A 21407-nucleotide genomic window follows, 5' to 3' on the forward strand; every position below is an offset into this window, starting at 1 on the left:
TGTGAATCGCTGACATGTTGTCGATTTTCAGAGTGATCGGCTGATCACTTTCCAGGATACCAAGTTCCAGTGCGAGTCTCTTGATCCAGCACACATCTCCAATCACAGACACTGCGGCTCGGTACTCGGCTTCTGCGGTTGAAGTCGCTACCAAACACTGCTTCTGTGAGTAACAGACTACTGGTCCTCCTCTCATCACCAATACTCCACTTGTCGACTTTCCTCCGTGTACCGAGGCTGATTCACGAAGATTCCATCTTTGTCGACCTTGATTTCCATGCCCAAGTACGTCAACTTGTCCTGAATTTTCTCACTGTAAGTGATCTGAAACTCCTTGCTTATCTCCTTCAAAAGTCTGTATATTCTCTTTTCATCTTTCCCAATTATCAGTCCATCATCCACGAAGAGTGAGAGCATAATGCTGTTGTCCTTAGTGTAGTAAATACACGGGTCGTCATCTGCGTTGATCAGGCCAACTTTCTTTACAAAGTGTGTATTGACTCTCTCGTTCCACATCTTTGGGGCTTGCTTGAGTCCGTAAAGACTTTTATCCAACCTGCAAACTTTACCTGATCCATCGTCGAATCCTTCAGGCTGATTCATGTAGATGACTTGTTCCAGATTTCCATACAAGAATGCCGTTTTCACATCGAACGATACCAACTTCATTTTCTCTGACGCTGCGTGACTTAGTAATAGTCGAATCGATGCATGGCGGGCTACTAGGCTGAATGTTTCCTTGTAGTCCACTCCTTCCTTCTGTTCAAATCCTCTGGCTACGAGTCTGGCCTTGTATCTTCCATCTGCTTTCTCTCGAAGTACCCACCGACATGTGATAGGTTTCACTCCTTCAGGGCAGTCCACCAGTTCCCAAGTTTTCATTTCCATTAGCGAGTCGTACTGCTCCTGCATTGCTTTTCTCCACTTTTCATCTTTAAGTGCCTGACTCACCGGAATGTCTTCAGCTTCACCAATCATGGCTACTTTTGCGCTCATTCCTCCATGTCTGTTATTAAGTACATAGTCTTTCAGTCTCGGTGGTTGGTTGCAAAGTTCGACGATCTCGCAAACTTCTCCTTCCTGGCTCTTCTTCTGGCAGTTGTGCCCCACTTTCGTTTTCACTTTCCTCTTCAGCACTTTCTCCAGTCGTCCAGTTGTCTCCTTCTTCGTCTGACTCACTGCTGCTTTCTTCTTTCTTCTCAAGTGTACCCTCTGTTGCCGATGTCTCAACTTCAGTGCCTTGCCTCTGTCCTATCCTCTCCTTGTCGAAGATTACATTGTCTGAAGTAATGACCTCTCTTTTCTCTTTCATGTAAATCCTGTAACAGGGCGAATCAATGTCATAGCCAACCAGAATTCCCTTTTCTGATTTTCTATTTATTTTGCCTCTCTTTTGTGCTTGGGTCAGCACATAACATTCACAGCCAAAAGGTCGCAGTTTCTCAATCTTCATTTTCCTTCCAAACCACAATTCTGCTGAACTCTTTCCTGGTAAGTTGCTGGTTCCTGTCTGGTTGATCGTGAAGATCACGTGGTTCATTGCCTCTGCCTATAGTTTCTCGTTCAATCCATCTTCATGTATCGCTGCCCTGGCTGCTTCGACAATAGTTCTCATATCTCTTTCAACTCTTCCATTTTGCTCTGGCGTGTGTACATTCGTAAAGGTGTGAAAGATTCCCAACTTGTCCATGAGTTCTTTCGTTTTTGCATTCTTCAGTTCCGTGCCATTGTCCGATCTCAGGCTCTTCACTCTCCTCCCTAGTTGATTTTCTACAAGTCTCAGGTATCTTGCAATCTTCTCAGGGGCCTCACTTTTCGTCTTCATGAAATAACAGCTTCGGTAGTGAGTGAAGTCGTCCTTCAACATGAGCCAATACTTTGCTCCTCCCAGGGATGGGATGTTCATCTCTCCAGTGTCGACATGAACAAGATCTAACGGCTGCTGGGCTGTCTTGGGATTGTTCGGATGTGCGGATCGATGTTGCTTGCCATATGCGCACCCTGTGCACACATAATTATTCCAGTCATCAACATACTTGATCCCTTTCCTTTTCAGTATGTCCCTCACATACTTCACGTTTTGATGGGCGAGTCTTTCATGCCATACTTTGATCGACTGAACCATCAAACTTGCCTCTTCTTCCTGTCCTTCTCTTCTGAGCATCATTTTGTATAAATTACCTTTGCGCCTTGCTACTGCCACAACCTCGTTGCTTTTCTCACAATGGAATGTCGACTCGTTTTCATCTGCCTTCTGTACATGTCCCTTGTCTAACATCTGACTGACTGAGAAAAGATTAAAGTTGAGATTTGGTACATAGATCACATCTTCAAGTACCACTGGATACCACTTTTGACCATCAAAAGCCTCAATTTCAATGGTCCCGACTGCAACGCCATCTAGCCTAGTTGAATCTCCGATCACAATTGGGATTGGCTCGTCCAGCTCAACAAGCTGTACAAACCATTCTCGATGAGTTGTTGACTGGCTCCACTGTCTTGATACCATGAAGTTGCCCTGTCCTGCGAGATGTCGTTGTCCTCTGTCGAGAGAGCTGTGGTCAAAAATGCCTTCTTGGGTTTTCCATTTGCTGACTTATTTCCTTCTTTTCGGGATGGACAATCCTTTGCGAAGTGGCCTTTTTGCTTACAATTGTTACATGAGTATTTCTTCTTGCAATACTCAATGTACTTCTGACATGCCTTTCCTCTACACTCCTTGATCACGTGACCTGGCTTCCCACATTTGTAACATGTGAACTGTGACTTGTCCTGCTTGCTCGACGACTGCCCTTGTTTTCCACGTTTTGCCATGAGAGCGTTGCTGGTACTGCCCTCTGCGTTTGTCGTCGGTTCTCTAAGCTGATCGTCCTCAAGTCTCAGACGTTCGATGAGTGTGTCCAAGCTCTTTGCATGTCCCGTCACGTTGTTCCACGCAGTTCTGAAATGTGCCAGTTTTGGCGGTAAGACACTCAAAATCCTCGTCATGACCCAACTTTCCCTCATTGGATCATTTTCAGTTGACAATTCCTCTGCCAAGTCCATGATCTCCATACAGTTCTCTATTGATGACTTGCTCTCATCATACTCAAAGGTAAAGAATTTGATTCGGGACGTTTCTAAAGTTACATCAGTCTTTGTACCATATAAACTAACTAATTTGTCTATCATGTCTTTGGAAGTTTTACAATTAGCAATTTTGTTAGCTATCTTACTGTTTACATTTAAACCTATCAGTGTTTGAGCTTCGACATCTTTCTTTGTCCAAGCTGAAACAGTTGCATCTGACGCAGCACCTGCTGGTCTGACTTTCGTGCCTGATACAATCTCAAACAGGTCTTTGTTCTTAAGTACTAGGTTTAATTTAAATCGCCAAGAAATAAAATTGACATTCCCCTGACTATCTTCACTTAACATCTCCAACTGAGATTTTACAGTATCCATTTTGCATTTAAATTCTACAATTTGACTGACTTCTGTCAATTTTTTTTTTTTTAAATAAACAAAATGAATTTACAATCTTTCGTGGCTATTTTTTGACTTAAAACGACTTGCGTGTGCGTTGCTCAACGTTGACTTGCTGTGCAAGCCGGATGTGGTCGCCTGACTGCGTGCCGGTTCTGACGTTTTGAAGTGCTTTCTGGACTTTGCCGTCGCTTTCCTGGCTTTATTTACAACAAAACCCTTTTACAGCTGTTGTTAATTTACAGTAGGTTTTGGGATTGTAGTTGCAAATAAATTGAGTCCAATCTTGATCAATGTTCGATTTATTGAACAGGATTTCAAAGTGCTTTCAAATAACAATAATAACGGAATAACAATTTCGGAGCACGTTTTTCTTTCGCCTTTCTTTTCGCTTGTGTCACTATTACATGAAACTGTCAAAAAGTGCTTATCGCCTACTAATTTTTAATAAAATCAGAATACATTAGAATACATAATTACCAACTTTGACTCTATATAAAACAAAAGTATAGTGTGAAGTTGGATAGGGCCAAGGTTGGGTTGGGTTCGGGTCAGCTGTCAATTGATCAATTCTCAACATCAACTGATGAGAAAATACTGACAATCCGGCAACATGTCAGTCTTTTAGTTATCAAAATTGATAAAGTGTCTTTGGAAAATAAAAAAAAATGTAAATTACGTATTAATATGAATATGCAAAATGATTTTGGATACAAAGGAATTGCCGTTTTTCCCAAAATATCAAATCGAACAATATTATAATAAAAATTTATGGATTATTTGGTTCGAAGCTAAATTCTCACAATCTCATTATAACATTCAAAACACAAATAGAGGTAGTAATGCCTGTACGTTAATAGTAATCCTATTTGCTGGAAAGTGTAATAAATATGATATTTTAGTAAGTATTTAATTTAATTTTTTAATAACCGCATTATAAAAATCGAAATAAACGATTCTAATCGCTATAGTATTTTTTTTAAATTCACGTCGATGAATAGATTTTCGAAGTTTTTTTTTTACTATAAACATTGTTTTTTCATTCTTATAGTTAACTAATCCCGTTAATTCAATGGTTCACCTTTTTGCTATTAGCATGCTGGAAGGTAATAAAATTCATGATACTCTCAAGCAAAAGAATATACTAAAACACGTAAATTTGAACGTACCGGAAGCGATAAGTTATGGTGGATCTGATATATCCGATATAATCGAATGGGTAATTGTTTTTTATCAATTGAAAATTATTTAAAAGTTATCGTTTATAACCAAAATCGAAACCGTTGTCACTGTCACTTTTCATATCTTCTTCTTTTTTTAACATTTACGACCTTAATGGTTATGGTTAACCAATCAGGTATTAAATTTAAGTTCATTTTCCATCGAATTTCATCATTTGATATCAAATGTTAGAGAGAGGAATTCTTTGATTCGAAATCATCAAAGGAAATGAAATTGATGCGATGTAATTATATTTCCCGATAGAATTTAATTTCGTTAAACATTTTTATTCGGTTTTTATAGAAATGTTTGGTTTTTATGGAACAACTATCGAAATCGTTGTATAAAAATATAAAATCAAATTGGAAACAATGGCTTCGAGCTGATACTCGAAGACGTAATAACAATTTGTACGTAGTATTAGTGGCAGATTCAAGAACTGTACTTTTTATAATACAATTTAAAACAAAAACGGTAAGTAAGAACAAGTAAAATTGGATTTCAGTGAACATTTTCATATTTTATAATTTATTTCTTGAAATTATCTTAATAATTTTCCATTTGACATTATCGACATTATTTAATATTGAGATTAATAAACACTGGATCCGTCCCTGTTCTATTATATTGTAGCTAACTTCATATATTTACAAATATGGAGTCTATCATAAATTCCAATTTTAATTATTATTTAGTGAATAATTAAATATTTAACGTGGTATGTACTTGTAATTTCAGGTGGTATTAATAGATTCACATCTACATAGTTATACGAAAGGAGCATTCATGGCATTTACCGATATATCTAAATTAAATTATCTTTGTTATTGGTATAGCGATATTTTACGTAAATTTTATAATTCAACACCGCAATTATACGAACTTTCATTTTTATATTTTCTCCCATACAATAATTAAACGTAAAAAGTTTATAAAAGAAGCATTTTTATTGTTATTTAACTGTATAATGTGCCTTTATATAATAAATATTAATAGATAAATGTTGTAACTATAAAATAGTTGGTACTTTATAAAGGTAGATGCTGAGAATCTAATAAAAGAAGATTAATTATTATAACCTGAAAATTAATTAGAAATTGTATTGCTTAGGGTTACGATAATATTAGAAGAAAAAGTTGAATAAAGTGTAATTTAAAAGGATAAGGGGTAAAAATAATAGTTTTTTAACGCGTGGAATAAGTATGAGATGTAATTAAGTTTTGGAAATCTTAAAAATATCTGTTATTTACATTTTGTTGTTTATAGTGTTTTTCAGTTATTATGATGAAAATTTCGTATGAAAATCAATGGTGAATCGTTCAAAATGAGATTTATATGTTAAGAAAATCACGTAGATTCAAATATGGCAGATAAGTGACTTCTAATATTTTGATTAGTATTAGTTACAATTAGGGCATAAAAAGGGATGAAAAAAATATAAAAGATGAAATATTCAATAATTTTTATTATACAAACACGAAATAATAACATTTTAATACATTTTTAATGCGTATTTATCAAAAATTAAGGTCCCCCGCTTCGTCCTCTAAATATCGAAGTTTTTCCAAACGTGGCTGATTTGTTTCCTCTTTTGCTATCGTAGTTTCTTCTCTGAAATAAAATTGATACCGAATTTCCTCTAATCCCATTGTGTAAACGTTAATTTAAAAAAAAATTACCTTAAACCGAATAGTATTCTTGGTTTCTTGTGGTTTTGAAATACTTCCTGCTCCCCCTTGGAACTGTCTGAAATCTACTGAGCTGTAATCGTAAGGACTGAACTGTTGTCCTTTTTTCCTTCGCTGTTTGGAATTTTTCGCGGTTTTGTTTACGTTTTGGGAATCTTTATTTTCTTCTAGTCGTTTTTCATTTTTTTCTTGTCTATACAACAATATAAAATACACTCAAGTAAATTTTTCATAACCACTATTACAAAAAAAAATGGTTCCAAGGCTATCCGGCGGTTATAAATTACGTATTAATTGAATTAAGTAAAAACTAACCTTACTTTTTCCTGTTGTTTATCGAACGGTTTTTTTTTGGATGAAGCATCGTCTGATTTATCATTAGATTTCCGTTTCCTTGACGCGTCACTATTCTGTTTTGAAATCGGTAGATAAACCGGATGCACCGACTGCGATTGTTCCCTAACCGGGGGCGAGGGGGACCTCCTCCTTTTGGTACCTCCCATTTGCACCAACGATCGATCGGGTTCGACGACGGGCGATTCTTTTCTGGATAAATTCAAAAAGTGTTCCCGTATCTAGAAATTTTGAAAATATAAAAAACATCAAAAAAAAATTGTTGATCAAAACTTTTACCGATTCGATTCTCTCTTCATCTGTTCTTTCAACTGTACCGCCATTTTGTGCAGTTTCCGAATTTTCCTTCGCCGTTAATTTATTTTCTTCGCTTTGTATGTATGGTTTAACCAACATGTATCTTTTGAAAGGTTCCAAAAATTTAAAACTCTTCATTTTTTCGTTTATTTTCTTTTCCTTAAACGAAAAAAAAATACGATGGCGTTTCGAGGTATTTTCATATATATATATATATATATATATATATATATATATATATATATATATATATATATAATATATATATATATATATATATATATAATATATATATATATATATTCAAAGATATTTTGGGTTATTTTCGAATAATTTTTTATTTTTATCTTCAAATTTTGAGTGATTTTAATCTATTTAAAGACATTATGAGGCAACTCAATCAACATTGAGATATTCAAAGGCAAATTGAGTTCTTGCAATTAATTTTCAATCATTTTTTGAGTGAATCGACTATATCTGAAGACATCGAATCGTTTTTTAAGTGAATGGACTATATTCAAAGACATTGACTCGTTTTTTGAGTGAACTGACTATATTTTAAAACATTTTGAGTTATTGCAATTTATTTTGGATCATATTTTGAGTTATTTTTAATTCTTTTATTTATTTTAGTAATTTTTTAGCTATTTCAACGAATTAAAATGTATTCTGAGTGAGGTATTTCCAATAAGAAGGTACCATTTTATGTATATCAATTTTTCATAAAACCATCATAGAATAATTCCAAAATAACATTTTCTATTAGTTTTTTAACATATTTCCACATTTCCATTTATTTTAGTCACATTTAATTACAATAATCGAATTGAAACCAAAATATTTTCGGTGAGTAGTTAAAGAAACGAAAACCAACCTCAACTCCACCCCTGATGTCGAATACCGACAAAACCGCTGTGGTACATTCATTTTCCAATCGACTTGTCGACAACTTTTTTATATTAGAATTAATATCGTGCCCTAAAACGGTAGGTAAATCATCCCTAAACTCAGTCGTATTAGTTAAATCGTGGGGGCAATGTAAAGGGCTATCGACGTTTATTTTAAATATCTTCATGGTGGTCCCCCTGGCTCTTGTATCTTCTTTAAAGATCGGCTGAATATGAGAAATGAAAAATAATCATTTCAATATAAAATCGTTGATTTTTTTAGGTATAATTACCTTTTCTATTGGTTGTTCTCTAGCTCGTAATATAATTTGATGGAGTTCTAGTAAATTTGATCTGACTAGGGGTGGTATGGGGTTGCAACACGCCAATATCCCTTGCATTTCTCTGGGTAATGCTTCGGCTATTTGGAGTAACATGTGATTTGGTAATACGTAACTGTGGATTAAAATAATGATGGTGATTTAAAATTGTTTTCATTTCCAAAGAAGTAAAAAAAATCTTTTTTCATTAAAAATATTGCGATTTTTTAAAAAATTGTGTAGTCCTGATGGTTATTTAGAGAGAAATTTTCACATATATTTTTTTGATTTTCAAAATCGACGAATAAATGAGTCAAATCGAATTTTTTTATCAAAATAAAATCTGTAACTTGACTATGAAAAAAAATATATTTGTAGCATTTTTTATAAATTTTTCAAAATTAAATACAATTTTGAGAAAGAAAAGTATTGGAAATTGAAAATTATAAATTTTTCCAATTTTTGTCAAAATAAGAAAACGATCTTTCTGAAACCGATAGGTATTTTGCAAAATGATAAAAGGTCAAAGATCAAAAAGCTGCATTTTCACTAATTTTTAAAGAAAAAAATAAAAACTTGAAATAAACGATTTTGTGCATTTTTCTGCAACAAATTTGAGGTTAGGGGAAAAAACCAATTAAAACGTATTTTTTTACATTTATACCAGCTTTTTTCATATAAATATGCAAATTTCAATTTACCGAAACTTTTCCATCACATTTACTAATAAAAATACGATTTTTTGAAATAATTTGGAAACTTTCCTCGATTTTCATAACTTTCCCCACAATTATTAAAATTATATCAATGATTTTAGTGACATTTGTTTATGATACAGTCCCCAATAAACAATTTAAGCGGAAGAAAATTACCCTTTATATGAAAAAAATATTGATTTCAAAACCAAAAACTAAAAAAAAAAAACATATTTTTACATTTTTAATCCTACATTTTGACGTTAGTTTGGAAACGTTTAGTTAGAAAGTGCGTTTCTATAATCATATTTCACTTTGAAAATGAAAAAAATTAAGATTTTTTCACCCTTTCCATCTCCCCATCTCACTATTCTTAATCTGAAAATATTATAACTATTTTTACTTTTTTTTAGTACTACGAGTACCCCAAAAACAAATATTTCATTACTAATTTCCTTTTTTTTTTCTGTAAATAATATGAAATTTCTTCAGTTTAGAATTAAAATGAAATTGAAAGAAGAAATGTTATAAACTTACTCACCCTGTACTTTCGTCTTCTTCTCTTGCTAATTGATCCCTCCATTTATATAGTTCCTTTAATGCATACAACTGCCTGTTATCGAAGGACCTTTTACATTTTCTGTAAAAATCCATGTAAGTATCTTCTCGTAGAACAGGTTTGAAATATCTCTAAAAATACATCGGAATTTTTGAAAAAAAACACAACTACAAATTTCAATCCCAAATATATGCAACATTTAAATAAAAATATCAAAACTTGACTTATCCTCGTGAATAACAATTTTATAATAAAATTAAAAAAATTTCCAACAACAATCGCTGTCTTAGGTTATATGTGGGCACGGCCAATGTGCAATGGGTTAGACATTTAAAAAATCTTGTGGACCCTCCTTGTCTTCTCCTCCATCCCCATCTGACTACATCTGGGCGCTGCCTTGTCCAATATTGTTTTCTGTCCCAGAGGCTTGTACCAGCTTTTCATCTATGGGTTTCCATAACTTTTTCCATCATTTTATCTGGGTATTGTTATAGACTGTATCTTGGGAATAAATCTTTTTATTGAACTGTTCTGCCATTTGGTGGACTTAGAATGTCATCTGTAAATGTATTGTGTGCTGTATTCTCACATGATTTAGTAATTTGAGTTCCTTGACTATTTGTTGACTGATTTTAACTGTAAAATGCGTACAACTCTTTCGAAGGCCTGTGTTAGGTCAATAAAGCATAAGTAGGTCGATTTATTGTACTGTATAGCTATAGAAAATTATGTTGATTGAAAAAGAGAACTATAAATAAAACGTCTTGAAATCAGATCTGTTCATAGTTAAATTGTGGGCAGCCAAGGGACCATTGAGCACGTGGGGCCTTTGTACACCACTTGATGTTACCAAAGACCAATGTCATTTAAGAAGCTGATCAGGATCAGGCGCTTTAAATAGAACCCATTGATGTCATTAGGAAAACTATGAGGGTTGCTCAAATACAGGGCACTTACAGATGACATGGTCTGCAGTTTTGTCCTCCTATGTGCACCAACTGCACTTCGGATCGTCTGTAATTCTTATGGTATGTGTCAAATCTATTACACCAACCTAAATTTGTTATTATCATCGATAAGAACTACATAAATGCCTGGGGATTCCTCCCATTGACTGGACTTTTTACACTACTGCCAATTACCCAAAAAGGTTCTAAAGATGATATAAAAATAAAAAAAAGAATACTGAACTTACCGTTTTACAAACTTCCGTACATTTATTTATAACAGAAACTAAAACGTTTGTATTACCATTAGCTCTATCCAACAACTCATTTTTCAACATCTGATAAATGTACAGCAAGTAATGCGTATCTTCCCGGGCGTAATTCTTCAATTCCTCTGGTAACGGTCTTATCCTCCAATCGGCCAACTGAAATTGCTTATTAGGAAGGAAATTACAATACCTTTGCATAAGGTAAGCCAAAGAAAGACCCGATAATTCCAATTGTTTAGCTGCTTGATAAGTATCGAACATATTAACAACATATAAAGATAAATCTCGTTGTAACCATTGAATATCCATATCTGCACCATGAAAAACCTAATTATCAAACCAATTAGATAAATAATTAACTCAAATAAATAAAAAAATAAGTTACTTTCAATATTGTAGGTTTAGTAAACACTTCGTTTAACAACCAAAGAGAATCCCTCAAAGATAGAGTATCTATCAAATAATCCGTATCCCTTGTGGAAATCTGCATGAGACACGTGATCCCCATGAATGATCTGTAAGAATGATGTTCCAAATCCACCGCGAATTCCGTACATTTGTTTAGAACATCAACTAAATCATTTAATTGCGCCGGTTCTGTTACTTCTATTAGTGCAGTTTCTGCTACAGGTAAAGGCTGAATTGGAATTTCCCTTTTTAATTGTTTATCTAATGGTTTGAATTTATCTAATTCAGTCTCGTACGGATGAGAATATCTTTAAAAAAAGCGTCAAATAAATCATTTTATATGTATATCACAAAATATACTTACTCTTCCCCGTTTGCAGTTTCTTCCAAAAATATGGCAAGAGGTTTTATGGAATTCGGTTTTTCTTTTATCCTCGGTTCCCATGGTATACTACTGCTGTTTATTATTTTATCTTTAAAAAATTTCTGAGGTCTAACGATGTTTTTAGCGCCGAGCAACTGAATAATGTTTCCTTTATTTTTCGAGTTATTCTACAACGAAATATTAGTAATTCCTCGTTTTACACAAAAAACTTAAAATAAAAAAACCTGCGAAATTGTAGATTTGTTCCAAGATCCATTAACGGGTAAATGGGCACTCACAGTTTGTATTATAATAGGCGCGTTGCCAGTTTTTTTTATTCCATTTAATTCATCGATGTTATTGGCTACTCTTTCTAAAATATTATCGATACCTTCTACTAGAAGTTCTGTTTTTTCCTCCAAGCATCTATTGCGCATATTACCCTCCACCTGATTCGTTCTAAGGAGGACATTAATTTGTTTAAGCACGTTTTCACTTTCGTCGTTAATTATTTTCACAAAACCGCTGTGAGTATTGTAGAAATTCCAATTGGAGCCTTGTGGCAGATTATTTGAATGTTTAATTGTTTCCATCAATGTTTTATAACCATCCTACAACACAAATCACCCTTAGGAAAAACACGTTTTTGGGATATAGGAATTGATTACTTTAATGAAATTATCAATATTTCCAATATCTACTGATTGGTTAGACACTGTGATATCTTCGACTGTAGAATTCATTTTTATTCAAAAATAGAATACTTCTAATTTAAAACACTACACATTTTCTACAATCGATGTAATTGTTTTGACATATAACCTCGTGGTTGTCACTTGTCATAAGTCAGTTTTTTCTTACTCATTAGATGCGTTCGGTAATAGCTGAACAAATCGAGCAGAGTGCTAGTTTCTTAACCTAAAGTAAGTGTAAGTGTTAAAAAATTGATATAACCTAACGCAAACTGAGCAGTGAGATCAAAATAATCAACAGATTTAAATAGCCGAACGCGACAATAAATGAAGTTAAGGATAAAAAAGCAATACAAAATTTCTCATTCAAAAATAAAAATAGATATATCTAATATACTAATGAGTTTTAATTAGAAAACTAATTTAATAATAAAAAACCTTGTAATAGTGCTAATTTTCTATATCAAATATAAAATAAAGTACCATGACAGCTACTTTGTGACGTAATTAATTTTGACGAAAATATGGCTTTGATGCATGAGAAAGTTTTAAAAACTGTCAAAATTCACTATTAACGTAACAACAGTTTATCAAAAACTTGTTGCACAATTGAAAGATTTGAATCTTTTAGGGGTGTATATTCGTAATAATGGTTGAAAAATAATAATTGTCATACGTATCAACTAGATGTTTATTAATTATAAATACTGAAATCTTTTTGACAACATTAAAAAAATGAAACCAGACTATGCAGAAATGATTGCAGCCATTGCTTTTGGCGTATTATCAGCAATTTTCGTCAGCGCTTTTGTTATTTTAATAGTAATATGTAAGAGGCAGAAATTGTTTTATAAATCAATGTTTTTCGAGGATATTATCAACAGGTACAGTCATAAAATTCATCTTATACGCTTTATTAATATGGATTTTATAGACCAGAAAAACATTTGATCGATGCAGAGCCGTCCGAATTGGAATTGGGCGAGGTTAGTGCAAATTTCGAAGACATTATAACTGACGAACAATGGATAGATGATGCAACCGGACTGATACCTCATTGCCTCGCAATTTTAAAAACATGCCGATACCTCACTGAAAGGCTCACTGCTTTAGCTATGAGTTCAACACCTCTCTCTGGGAATTTCAAACAAATTGTAGAGGTAACTTGTGAGTAAATTCCACCCAAACATTTTCTACTAACATATTTTCAGTGTGCAAAGCGAATATCAAGTAGAGTCGACGATATGGTGAGAAGCATGTACCCGCCGTTAGATCCTCGTCTATTGGAAGCCCGCGCAGCTGCTTTAACTTTGGCTGTCACCCATTTAGCTCTTTTGGCCAAATATGAGTGCGGTTCAAAAGAACGCGGCTTAGTATGGATAGATCAGTCTCTACAAGACATGGATTCTCATTTATTGGTGAGTCGAATCAATAATTCTAATTATGAAAGTGATCATTGAATTTGTTGCAAATAGGTTAAAAAAACGTTTTTTTTTGGGTTATATTTTTGAAAAGCCTTTTTTGCCCTTTGTTTCATACTAAATAATATTATTGTGTACTTTTGTAACTAGATCATTTTGAAACTATTGGGCACTATTTTTTCTTCTAACAACCCAAAAAATCCAGTTTTTCAATCATATTCCTTGTAACTGATGTTGTAATAAACATTTTGGGTCTATTGGGCACTAATTATGACTTTTTTTCTTTAAGCAAACCAAAAAAATCCAGTTCTTATTTAGTTCCTTGTAAAATAGATATTATGGGACTGTTGGGCACGATTTTTGACTTCATCTCTTCAAACCATCCAAAACAATCAAAACAACCCAAAAAATCGAGTTTTTCTTATTTTGTTCCTCATAAAAGATATTTTGGGATTATTAGGCACCAATTTTAACTTTAGTTCTTCAAACAACCCAGAAAAATCGAGTTTTCCTTATTTATTGTAATAAACATTTTGGGACTATTGGGCACTAATTTTGATTTTTTTTTCTTCAAACAACCCAAAAAAATTCGAATTTTTCAATTTTTTTCTTATAAGTCATTTTGGGACTATTGGGCTCTAATTTTGATTCTTTTTCCCATCTAACTACTCAAAAATATCCAAATTTGGTATTCAAAGGATATTTTACTTAAGAAAAAACATTGTTTTATATCCCAGTCTCTTGTAAAATTAATCAACAGTGTAAATATAGGAATTTTGAGACAATTTTAACATCAATACAGTGACAAAATTTGTATTTTAGTTCTTAAAAATCTCTTTTCACCCTTTTATTCCACCCCAAATAATATAACATTTTTTAATGAAGATTATCTACTTTTTTGTATGTTAAAATAGATTTTTTGTTCTAGTTTCTGAGAGAAGCTTCTGTTCAACAAGAAACGATAAATAAAATCTCGAATGCTTTAAATCTTAGTACTCCTTTGTAAGTGTAAATAAATTAATGGGTAAATAATAACCAATAAAAAAAAATTTCATTCGTTTTTATTAGTTTTTTTTTACAGTTTATCACAATTATGTAATGAGAAGGTTTTGCTAATGACAATTGAGTCTGAGTTAAATTTTTAGCACACTATCAATATTTATAACATTCTCGTTTTTATTATTATTTTTTTTAATAAATCTCTTAATTAAGTTGATTATTCGTACATAATGCCAATTTTATTGCATAAATAATTTGATTTAATTTACTTTCCGAACAGACTATAGTGATTGCGTGGTATTTCACTTCGGAGTCCTTTCGAATTGGGAGATTTAGAAAATTAATCGAAAAATGGACAAAATTAGTACCTGAAACTGATACAATCCGATATCTACTATAAAAGGGGTAAAAATCGATATTTTAAAATCATGGACAATAAAAACAGTTTAAAAGAGTTTTACTCTAAGGAAAAGGGGTAGTAATTCATCGATTTCGGGTAATTTTTTTAAATTGGTTGATTTTCTTAAATTTAATTGTAGAGAAGATGGTTGGCGAATAAAATTCAAACTATTTGAGAGAAATATTCAACAAAAAAATGAAAAGAAGCACCAGGAATCGATGTAATGTGGAAATTACTGGAAAATGAAGGGGTGGTTCAATATTTTTGTGGTGAAATGAACTAAAACAACCTTTTTTCACACAAAAATCAAGGAAATAGTACAGGAAATTGTTTTATTGCAAAAACTACAACAAAAAGGGGTAGTAATTAATCAATTTTAGGGCAGTTTATTAACTAGTTAATGTTTTTCAACTTAATTGTGAATAAGGTAGTTTTTTGATAAAATTCATACTTTTTAAATGAAATATTCAAGGAACTAATGAAAAGTAGCACCAGGAATCGATTTACTGTGGAAATTACTGAAAAATAAAGGGGCGATTCAATATATATGAGTTAGTTTATTAAATCAGTTTTTGCTTTTGACTGCAACATATACAAGGTGGTCTAAACAACCTTTTTTCATACAAAAATCAACGAAATAGTAAAAAGTGGTGACCGAAACTGTTTTACTGTGAAAATTAGGGAGTTATTCAATATTTATAGGTTAGTTTATGTAATAAGTTGCTATTTTTCGATGGAATTGTACAAAAGGTGAACTACAGAACCAGTTCCTTTTCTTTTTACACGAATAGTTCCAGAAACTGTTTTACTGCGAAAACTAGTAGAAAATAGTACATTTTTTAATATAATCATACATCAAGTAGACTCTGGAACCACTTTACCTTATTTAAAACAAATATCTACACAAATCGATAACTATCTGAGACAACAGACTTACCAACTCACCGATTCTTTAGTCAAGATTTAAAAATGAACCTTAAAACTAGTTTTTTTTTCAATAAATTAAAGAAAATACTAGATAATACTATTTCAGTACAATAAAACATCCTGTAGTAAAGAAAAAATTGAAAAATGTTTCTTCAATTGACCAGAAATTAATTTGAAATAATTATCAAGAAACTGAAAAAACGTTACCATTAAAAAAATCCAAACCAAAGAAAATAAACTTCGATTAATTAACATTTAATATTTTGTCCGGATACCAACCGATATTATAATAAAAGAGAAATTAATTGCGATTAAAATCTCATAAATAACACAATTCCGACATACCACATTTCGAATATTAAATTGATCTAATAACGAGTAGAATGAAATTTTCTCCTAAAAATTATTGCTTCATATTTTTATTTCCTTTTAGCGGCATCTTTCAATATTTTCGACTTCAAATGGTCCTTATAAGATAGAATATCACCCGGCCATTTAGTTACCGTACCCTTCTCACACACCCAAATCTCTTCAGCAACCTGAAACAAACAAAACTGTGAATCTAGTTTAAAAAAACAAATTCCGAGTTAGTTACCTGACTGATTAACCTGAAATCGTGACTGACCAAAACCATTCCGCCTTCGAATTCGTTTATAGCATCGGCTAGAGCGTCGATGGTCTCCATGTCCAAATGGTTGGTGGGTTCGTCGAGGAAAAGCATATGGGGTACTTGCCAAGCCAACCAAGCAAACACCACCCTGCATCTTTGACCATCCGATAATTGCCTGATGGGGCACACCTGACAAAACAATATTCAGATCGAACGAATCGGGTTAAAGGTAAATTTACCTGTTGTCTTCCGGTGAGACCGTACCGTCCAATTATCTTCCTCATTTCTTCCTTTTCCTTTATATCCGGGAATTCTTTCATCATGTACTCTAGTGGGGATAGATCTAAATCCAGCAATTCGTGTAAATGTTGATGGTAACGGGCAATACGTAAATGGGAATTTTTTCTAATCATACCCTCGGTTGGGGTTAACTGAAATTAACAAATTCTTGTAATCAAACCTTCTATTCAACGAAAATTTAATCAATTGTATCATTTGGTTGGATTGATATACTCTCAAAATAGGCATTAAAAGAATTAAGTGAAAGTAGTTCAAATGAACCAGAAGGTATACAACCTCGTTCTGGTTAGATTGGATCTGGAAAACTATGAACGGGATACAAAGTAGTTCAAATGAACCGGAAAGTTACAGAATCGGTTAAATTACATTGTGGATGTTGTAAAATTGCAAAAAAACCCAATTCATCAATATATAGGGTAGCTCAAATGAATTAGGAAGTTTATAAATCCAAATTTTTGTTTAATTGCTCACTAAAATTAAATAATTGATTTAATTCAGGTACAAATGAATCAAAAGATGTGCAGCCACGTTCCTGTTAAATTTGTTCTTGGGAAAATATGAACGATTAACAAAGTAGTTCAAATGTCCCGAAAACTTTTAGAGCCGTATTTTAATCAAATTACATTGTAAATGGTAAAAAATCGAGTTGTAGTTCAAATGAATTAGAAAGATTACATAACCAATTTATTGTTTAAATACTTACTAGGAACTAAAAATTGAGAATATTAAGTTAAGCTACAAATGAACAGGAAGATTTACAATAACATTCTGCTTAAATTTGATTATTTCTTGGAAAGATAGAAAGTAGTTCAAATGAACCGGAAAGTTGTTGAGTATTGGTACGGTTGATTGTATAAAAATATAAAAAATCGAATTGACTGGGATATAGAATTGACTATTCTACTATAAACTACTGGTTTATATTTTCCAAAATAAATGTTTATTTTAGTCTTTATTAACCTTCATCCACTTGTTTTTCCTCATATGTTTGTTGATTACTATTATAATTTAAAAAAAATCCAACATTAGCATAAAAGGGTCTAGAAATTAATTAAAACATATATACAGGAAGTTTTCGTTAGAAATTTTTTTATATATTTCATTTTCTGAATAGTGAAAAATTTTTGAAAAAAAAATCCAATAAACGGAAGCAAATGTATCTAAACTGATTACTTTCAATTTAATTATTGGTTCGAACTAAAACTAACCTCAAAATTTTTCCTCTATGTCCACTATGGGATCCAAAATTTCAATTTTTCACTCAATAAAGTGACTAAATAACGAAAATTGTTTATAAATTTTTACCAATTTAGGTGTTAATTAAAATTTTATGGATTGAAATTTATTACAACTAACCTCGCCATATAATAATTTCAACAAAGTACTTTTTCCTGCTCCGTTGGGCCCCACAAGAGCCAATCTCGTATCCAAGTCGATACCGAACTCCAAATTTTTGTATATCAAAGGAGACGAGTCGTTATATCTAAAACTAACGTTCTGTACCATGATCACGGGCGGTGGTATTGTACCGCAACTCGGAAAATAGAAACTAACAATTTTATCACTAACAACTTTTTCTGTCAAACCTTGCGCTACCATTTTAGCAAGTGTTTTTTCTTTTGATTGCGCCTGTCGAGCCAATTTAGCCGAACCGTGACCGAAACGTGCTATGTAATTCTGAAAAGAAATTATTAAAAGAAAAAAATTTATTTCAATTGCGATTCTCTCACTTTCATGTGGTTAATTTGGTCCTGTTCCCAATTATATTGCTTCATTTGGTTTTCCAGCAATTCCATTCTGGTTTTAACGAAAGCGTCATAATTACCTGTGTAATATTTAAGCCTCTTTTTATTTATGTGTATTATATTTGTGCATACTCCGTTCAAGAAATCTTGAGAATGAGAAATCAAAACCAAAATTCTTTTATAACTGAAAAAAATATATACACAAATGTACATAGCCGCACACCATCTAACGGCACCACTATCAAAAACTGATTATCTATCTCAACTGGATTTAAAATTAAAAAAAAAAATGTATGAGGTACAAAGTAGTTCAATCGAACCTGGAAGTTATAGATACTTTGGTTAAATTACATTGTGGATAAAAAAAAATCGAGTTTAGTGGGATATAGAGTAGTTCAAATGAACTGGAAGGTTTACAGAATCAAAATTTCATTCAATTTTATACTAAAACTAAAAAACTTCGAATAATTAGGTTGTTTAAGATACAAAGTAGTTCAAATGAATCTAAGGATTCACAGCCACTTTCTGATTTAATTTGATTCCATATCTTGAAAAAAATATATCAATAGAATAAAAAGTAGTTCGAACGAAGCTGGAAATTACAGAAATTCGTTATGGTTAAATTACATTATGAATGGTATACAATTAAAAAAATCGAGTTTAGTGGGATATAGAGTAGTTCAAATGAACTAGAAGGTTTACGAAACCAGAACTTCATTCGACTCTGTACTAAAACTAAAGAGCTTGGAATAATTAGGTTGTTTAAGATACAAAGTAGTTCAAATGAACCGGAAAGTATACAGTCACATTCGGGTTATATATATTGATTCTGGAAAAGTATGAATAAGAAACACAGTAGTTCAAATGAGCCGGAAACTTAAAGAGTCGCTTTTTGGTTAAATTACATTGTGAAGACATAAAATTATAAAAAATCGAGATGACTAGAATATAGAGTAGTTCAAATGAACTAAAAGGTTTAGAGAATCAAAATTTAGTACTAAAAATACGAAAATTCCAATAATTAAGTTACTTAAGCTACATAATAGTTCAAATGAACCAGGTTTACTTGGTGTTTTTTTCTTGGAGAGATGTTTTAATATCTTCTGGACTTTCCTCCTAGTTTTCTTAGCAAACTATAGTTGACTCAGAATCATGTTAAACCATCGCAGAGAAGAAAGAAAAAAAACCACGAAGATAGAAGCTTAAATGATGGAAAATTGCTCAAGAGAAAGGACTAAAAACACCTTAAATACCTATTAAATAAAACTTTCTATTTTAATCCTTTGTTACTATATTCTATTTTTAGCAAAGGAAATCACAAAATTAAGACTTTGAAACAGTTCAAATTTTGATTGGGAATGTAGATTTGATGCTGCTCTTTTCTACCAAAAAAACTCAACCCCCGAATAAATAGAGAAAACAATAATTATACATTAAAATTAACAACTCCGAACTCACTTTCTTAATTCTTCTTCTAACCATACGCAAGCATCCAAATCTAAATGATTAGTAGGTTCATCTAATAGCAGCAAATGAGGTTTGACATAAAGGGCTCTGGCTAAAGCGATACGCATTCTCCATCCTCCACTGAAATCTTTAGTTTTCTTATTTTGCATCTCGCGAGTGAAACCAAGACCATGGAGGATATTAGCAGCCCTAGCTTCGGCTGTATCAGCCGCCATATCATCCAATCTTTCGTAGATGTCCATCAACTGTTCCTGGGATTCGTCATCATCACAAGCCACCAATTCTTCTGCTAACTAATATTAATCATAAAAATATGGCGATTATATAAATCAAATTAGAACTTACCTTTTCTAGTCGAACTCTTTCTTCATCAACTTCCATTACACATTGTAGGGCGGTTTTATCAGACGCGGGCATTTCTCTAGTTAAATGGAAAATATCTATATGTTCTGGAATGGGTACTTCCCTGTTACCTAGCACAGCTAAAATCGTGGATTTTCCACTACCATTTAAACCTAGGAGACCGTATCTTCTTCCACAATTCAACTCCAGTAGAGCATCTTGTAACATTTCACAACCATGGAAAGTTATGGAAAAATTCGCTATTTTTACATCTCTAGATTTTGGATGAACCGCTAGAGAGCCGGTGCAAGCACGAGCTTCCGCATTTAAACGAGCATCGGCTTCGAGTTTCGCACATAAAGCCTCTGAAAATAAAATAAATTCACGATATACAGCAAAAGAAAATAATTTTCAAAAAAACTAGATATTATGAAAAAATATTTTTAAATTTAATATATTTACCTTCCGCGCTAAGTTCTATAGATCCGTTGGTAGTGGAATTGTTGTCATGACCATTAGTTTTAGTAACATCATTTTGTTCTTCGGTTTTCGGTTTTTCGACTTTTTTCCCAGCGGCTTGTCTTGCTTTCGCTGCTTCTTTTTTACGTTGTTGTTCACGTTTTTTTGCGTCGGATGGCATAATGAATAATTTTATTTGAGTTTGCTTCAAAAAAATTTGTTGGTTAATAACCGACGTATGTTTCCTTAGATAAATAAAGTTTTATAATAATATTTTTAACATATACTAAAAATTACAACATATTTATAATTTGAATAATTGAACTAACCTGATTAATACCTAAAAATAAAATTAGACCAAAATTACATGTGTCCTCAAAGGGAACGGACACAAAAGGAAAAGAAATGATGTAAAATTTGTGGTGGATGCACTCCTAACTGACATTGACATTTATAATTTAGGCAATTATTCGCATTGTCTCCAATTAATTCATATATAATTTCAATTATAGTCGTTATCAAAATGAAATGAAATTATATATAACTTTGAGAAAAATAGAATAAAATAGCA

At 32.4% G+C, this 21407-nt stretch overlaps 3 protein-coding genes across 4 annotated transcripts; 2 read left to right on the top strand and 1 right to left on the bottom strand.

The window, feature by feature from the left end:
• The first annotated feature begins 4165 nt into the window (after positions 1 to 4165).
• LOC130447090 (uncharacterized) lies at positions 4166 to 5604 on the top strand. Its single transcript, XM_056783748.1, has 4 exons — positions 4166 to 4366; positions 4517 to 4684; positions 4990 to 5160; positions 5425 to 5604. Exons 1-4 carry the CDS (start codon positions 4166 to 4168, stop codon positions 5602 to 5604), a joined length of 720 nt encoding a protein of 239 aa, XP_056639726.1.
• Positions 5605 to 6136: 532 nt separating this feature from the next.
• On the bottom strand, positions 6137 to 21283 carry LOC130447091 (exosome component 10-like). Its single transcript, XM_056783749.1, has 20 exons — positions 21166 to 21283; positions 20840 to 21041; positions 20381 to 20742; positions 20027 to 20328; positions 18554 to 18752; positions 18180 to 18500; positions 16763 to 16954; positions 16509 to 16712; positions 16348 to 16452; positions 11720 to 12085; positions 11475 to 11662; positions 11088 to 11418; positions 10682 to 11029; positions 9469 to 9617; positions 8206 to 8368; positions 7900 to 8139; positions 7008 to 7184; positions 6690 to 6949; positions 6366 to 6567; positions 6137 to 6297 (listed from the first exon to the last, which is right to left on the bottom strand). The coding sequence occupies exons 2-20, from the start codon at positions 21015 to 21017 to the stop codon at positions 6211 to 6213; spliced, it is 4374 nt and encodes a 1457-aa protein (XP_056639727.1). The 5' UTR covers positions 21018 to 21041; positions 21166 to 21283; the 3' UTR covers positions 6137 to 6210.
• LOC130446912 (transmembrane protein 98-like) lies at positions 12677 to 14647 on the top strand. 2 transcript variants are annotated; one of them, XM_056783432.1, is made up of 4 exons: positions 12677 to 13050; positions 13101 to 13326; positions 13378 to 13584; positions 14516 to 14647. In XM_056783432.1, exons 1-4 carry the CDS (start codon positions 12902 to 12904, stop codon positions 14591 to 14593), a joined length of 660 nt encoding a protein of 219 aa, XP_056639410.1. In that variant the 5' UTR covers positions 12677 to 12901; the 3' UTR covers positions 14594 to 14647. The 2 variants fall into 2 exon arrangements, with proteins under 2 accessions (XP_056639410.1, XP_056639411.1); XM_056783433.1 differs by having other exon boundaries at positions 12707 to 13050; positions 14502 to 14647.
• Positions 21284 to 21407: the final 124 nt, after the last annotated feature.

Source organism: Diorhabda sublineata, chromosome 7 (assembly GCF_026230105.1).
Source record: "Diorhabda sublineata isolate icDioSubl1.1 chromosome 7, icDioSubl1.1, whole genome shotgun sequence".
Lineage (NCBI taxonomy): Eukaryota > Metazoa > Arthropoda > Insecta > Coleoptera > Chrysomelidae > Diorhabda > Diorhabda sublineata.